This window comes from Octodon degus, unplaced genomic scaffold (assembly GCF_000260255.1).
Source record: "Octodon degus isolate 3935 unplaced genomic scaffold, OctDeg1.0 scaffold00244, whole genome shotgun sequence".
Taxonomy (NCBI): domain Eukaryota; kingdom Metazoa; phylum Chordata; class Mammalia; order Rodentia; family Octodontidae; genus Octodon; species Octodon degus.
This window is the reverse complement of record NW_004524820.1, coordinates 3,291,042-3,295,370: the sequence shown is the minus strand read 5'-3', so window position 1 is coordinate 3,295,370 and position 4,329 is coordinate 3,291,042. Positions and strand designations below refer to the sequence as shown.

Below are 4,329 nucleotides of genomic sequence, written 5' to 3'. Positions count from 1 at the left end.
TTTTTTTTTTTTAAAGCAATTTCCCCACTCCCAAGTTGGGCCAGTAGATTACATGAAAACTGGCACACCGATTGGCTGGAATACAGATGCACCAAATGAGGATTTAAAAACTTTCTGAGCGAAAAGTAGAACAAAAAGAAAAAAGAATCTCCTAGCACTTTCCCCCAAGGTTTCACTCTCCCGCCACACACACTCTCCAAAGGACCGCTACAGATCCAACTCTGCAAGAGAAGACAGGGCAGTGTCAATCGGGAGGCCGCAGGGGCACTAGAAGGCTTTCAGTCTTGCAGGCAGATGGCAGCGCTGCCCAGTCGTGGGTCCCAGAGCTGGCACTCACCTATGTCAGCTTCTTGGCTTTGTTATAGAGGGAATCCACTACTTTACTCATGTTCTGAATTGTTTCCAGAGCAGCTTCGTAAGTTTTATCTACTGGGGGTTCATCAAAAATAATCAGGACACCCTCACCCTGGTCCAAAATCCCATGAAACTTCTTATCAAGAATCATCTGTGATAATTTCCTTTCCACATCAGCCTTGGAGAGTTTGATGAGGCTAGATATGTGTTCAATCTGTACTCGGGAAAAAGGCTCAATGACTCGGATCAGGTTCTGTTCCAGGAAGTTATCATACAACTTGGCCAAGTGTGTGCTGATGATTGGGTCATCCCGGAGCTCTGCCCTGTAATCTGTCAAGGCCTTTTCAAAATCCGCCAGTGACCTGTTCTTGCTAGCCTGAGCCACACATTTCAATGCTTCTGTCTGTCTCCCTGCATACCGAAGTGCAAGCTTCCCGCTCACCAAAGCCTGGACATCTTCTGGGGTGTTGAGCATGATTTTGCACAGCAACATGTACTTCAGGGATGTGATGGCCTTGGGACTATCAATGGAGTCATAACCCTCAAAAGCCTCGTAGAAGTATGAGTATGCAGTTTTCCAATCCTTTTCCTCTGCTGCATGGATGATACCTGACTGCATGTCCAGGGTGGCCTGTAGTTTAGGGGGGCAGTAGATAGCATTCGCTGTGGTTCGAGCAGAGGTTAAGGCAGCTCGGGCTTCCGGCAGATTGCTCAGGGCATGGTACGTTTTGCTTTCTAAGAGCTGTACTTCCACCAAAAGAGCTTTGTCATCCATCTTTTTCAACTCACGAAGTAGCTGAGAACCCAAATGCAACGCTTCCTGGTACCTCTTGGTATCAAAGTACAAAGACACCAGTCTTGCCTCCAAAGCTTGGCGTAAGAAAGTTCTTTTCTCTGATTTGGCCCATTCGATGCATTCTAAACACAGCTCGACCTCCTGCCCTGTAGCTGCTTCCATATCAAGAAACAGATCAAGAAGGGATCGGACCAGACGGACAGCTTTAGCCTTACTGATGGAATTCAAGAAGGGTCGAACATACTTCAGGAGTCCTCCAAGCTCTGCAGCCTGTCCAGTCTTCACTAAGAGAGACCCCAGTTCAAGGATGCTCTGCTCTTTGACCTGAACTGCCTCCTCATCATTTTCCTGAATGTCACGCTTTACGATGGAGTGCAGGATGTCGATGGAGGCCTCCTGGTCGGTGCTAAGCAGAGACTGGGCTCTCTGGAACTCCACCACCGCTGCCGCCGCCATCTTACCGCTCTCACACCGTCCCCCTTCCCCTTTCTTTTGATAAATTTGACAAGTTTGTCAGGATCTGTCAATTTATTTTTGTAGCTGCGAGGTAGCCAAGAGGTAAGGGAATGCAGGGTGCAGGTAAAAATAAGAAGAGAAACTACAATAGAATTGAAAGATCAGAAGGTCAATATGAAAGGAGAGAGGAATGTATAAAAGAGGAGAATACAGGGGAACAGCAAATTTTTAAAAAAGCTTAAAAAGTGGGAAAACAAGTAAAAAACAAGAAAATAGTATTGGTACAAAAGTTAAAATTGAAGAAAAGAAATACAGAGATGAGGAGATAGAAGAAAACTAAACAATGAAATCAAAGAAGAAAAAAAGAAAAAAAAAATCCAGGAGAGAACTGACTCCAATAAGAGAATGACCACCACTTCCCTCCTGACCACTATCCATGAAGCCTAAGAGTCCACACAATTTCTTTTTTAATTGAATTTTGATTGCAGACAGCCACATGCTGACTCAGTGGATGAGTGTGTCTTGCATGGAGAACTCTATTGGCAGGTAGGTGGGTGGGGTTGTGCATCTACAGTAGTGGACTCCAGGTGGAGTCAGCCAGAGCATGGCTTGCTTGTTTATCTTCTTTCTGACCACTGTTACAGAGCTTGCATTGCCAGTCCTGAGTGCAAAAAAGGAAGTTTTCTTAGTGTGTGGAGGAAGGTCAAGGGGAGTGGTTCTCAACACAGAGTGTGTCCCATGCGTCTGTCTTATGCATCACTAGTTTGGCTCCTATATATCTGGAGTGGTGTCATGAGGGCTTGTTGTAGTCAGTGTTTGCAAGGAAATACATTTAACACAGGACACATAATTTATAAGATTATTTTAGAGTATTCACTCACAGAGTTAAATGCAGGACAGTATAGAAGAATTGTCCACACATTAGAGAACCAAAATATACAGCTGAGGGATGGATCCCATGGCAATGTCCTGGATGAGTCCAGCTGAAGAACTAGAGCCCATGGTAGTGTCCTCCAGGACTCTGGCAAGAGGCCTAGTGCCCACGATAATGTCTCATGTAAGTCTGTTATCAAGGATCTGTGCTTTAAAGGCCCAAAGGTCAGTGGTAGAAGCTAGAAAGTCTGCACCAGCATGGTTAAGGATGGTCAAGGATCGTATCAGGAAAGCCATCATGACAAGCATCTTCAGGAAGATCAGAAGCATACCTCCAATTCTCCTCTTATGCTGTTAATGACAATCCTGAGGTGAATCTCTCACACCCAGAACCACATTGCTTCAGTACTGCTGGTGTTTCAAGTTGAGCTTTAGTTAACCCATCACCTGGCTGCTCTCCAGAAGTGCAGGGTGCAGGAGCATGCCAGGGAGAGCAATCATGGCCGTGCTACTTTCCTTTCGTAACTATCCAGGTGCTTGTGTTGATCTTCACATACCAGTTTTCTTATCGATTTCTGTTTCAGTATGTATAAATACCTTTGTCTCTCCAGAAGACCTTTGTTTTCAGCAAATGTTTGCACATCACTGATGTGACTATGCTTCTAGTCCACCATGTTAGATCCCCTCAATTAAGTTTTCCTAATTGTTGTAAATTAGTTTTGGTTACTTTCTTAAATTTTGCATTAATAAATCAAAGCTTCATTAATGGTTTATTGGCCATGTTTCCCATTATTAAAATAAAATATCTGACATGAACAAGTTAAAGTAGAGGTTTTATTCGAACTGTGATTTTAGTGTTTCATTAGAAATAGAAAGAGGGGCCAGGAGAGGTGGCATGTGCCTGTGATGCAGGACACTGAGGAGGGAGGATTGCTGTGCATTTTAGGCCAGCTTGGGCTACATAGTGAGTTCAAGGCTAGCCTGAACTATAAAGCAAGACCTTGTCTCAAAAAAAGAAAAAAGCCAAAGAGACAGAAAGCTTATGCAAAGAGATAATTTCATAAAGTTTTCCAACTCTAAATAGAGATATTAATATCTAAGCATAGGAAAGTGAATGTTCACCAGACAGATGGCACTCACTCAAGGGTATACCAAGAAGTCTTACAGTGAAGCTTGTTAATGTTGAGAAAAGAAGAACTCTCAAGGCAGCAAGAGAAGAGAAACAGCTCATAAGAATGTCCTGGTTCATCTATCAACAGGCTTCTCAGCAGGATAGTCAGGATATGACATGAAAATTTCAAGGCACTGATGAGAAAAACTGTCATCCGAGCCTACTTTAATGAATAAAACTAACCTTTATGAAAGAAAGATTCTATCTACTGGGGTGGAGCACATGAAAGCTCTATGGGACCATGCCTTGGAGCTCAGAGTTGAGACTACCAGTCAGACTTAGCATGAGGCAAAGAATTACTGAGAGTGGCTCTCATACATTCAGTTCATCTATAAATTATGCTGGCTTTCTTAGCCAAACCCTTCTGCCACACTGTTTCTACCTTGAAGCCAGATGGCCATATACTGATACTCTGAAAACATGAGCCAAAATAAATCCTTTCCCTCTTTAAACTGAGCATGTCAGGTACTTTCCCCTAGCAACAAAAAAAGTGATCAATAAGCTGTCTTACTTGTTTTTCCCTCAGGGGAAGTTTTCTATCTAATCTTCCCTCGGGGAAATTTTCTATCAGAATCCCCTTTTAGTAGGGTCCTGTGTCTAGCTAGATATGGCTTTATGGGAGAAAAGAGGAATTCCATGTAAGTGGATCAGAACAAAAAAGTATCCTGTGAGGTGACAG

The 4,329-nt window shown here is 43.4% G+C and overlaps 1 protein-coding gene across 1 annotated transcript; it reads right to left on the bottom strand.

The window, feature by feature from the left end:
- On the bottom strand, positions 1-1,623 carry LOC101587018 (26S proteasome non-ATPase regulatory subunit 11). Its single transcript, XM_023706170.1, has 2 exons — positions 338-1,623; positions 1-221 (listed from the first exon to the last, which is right to left on the bottom strand). Exon 1 carries the CDS (start codon positions 1,604-1,606, stop codon positions 338-340), a length of 1,269 nt encoding a protein of 422 aa, XP_023561938.1. The 5' UTR covers positions 1,607-1,623; the 3' UTR covers positions 1-221.
- Positions 1,624-4,329: the final 2,706 nt, after the last annotated feature.

Bases quoted from the DNA above. Each gene is read 5' to 3' on its own strand.
- LOC101587018 (XM_023706170.1), bottom strand. From the start codon at position 1,606: ATGGCGGCGGCAGCGGTGGTGGAGTTCCAGAGAGCCCAGTCTCTGCTT.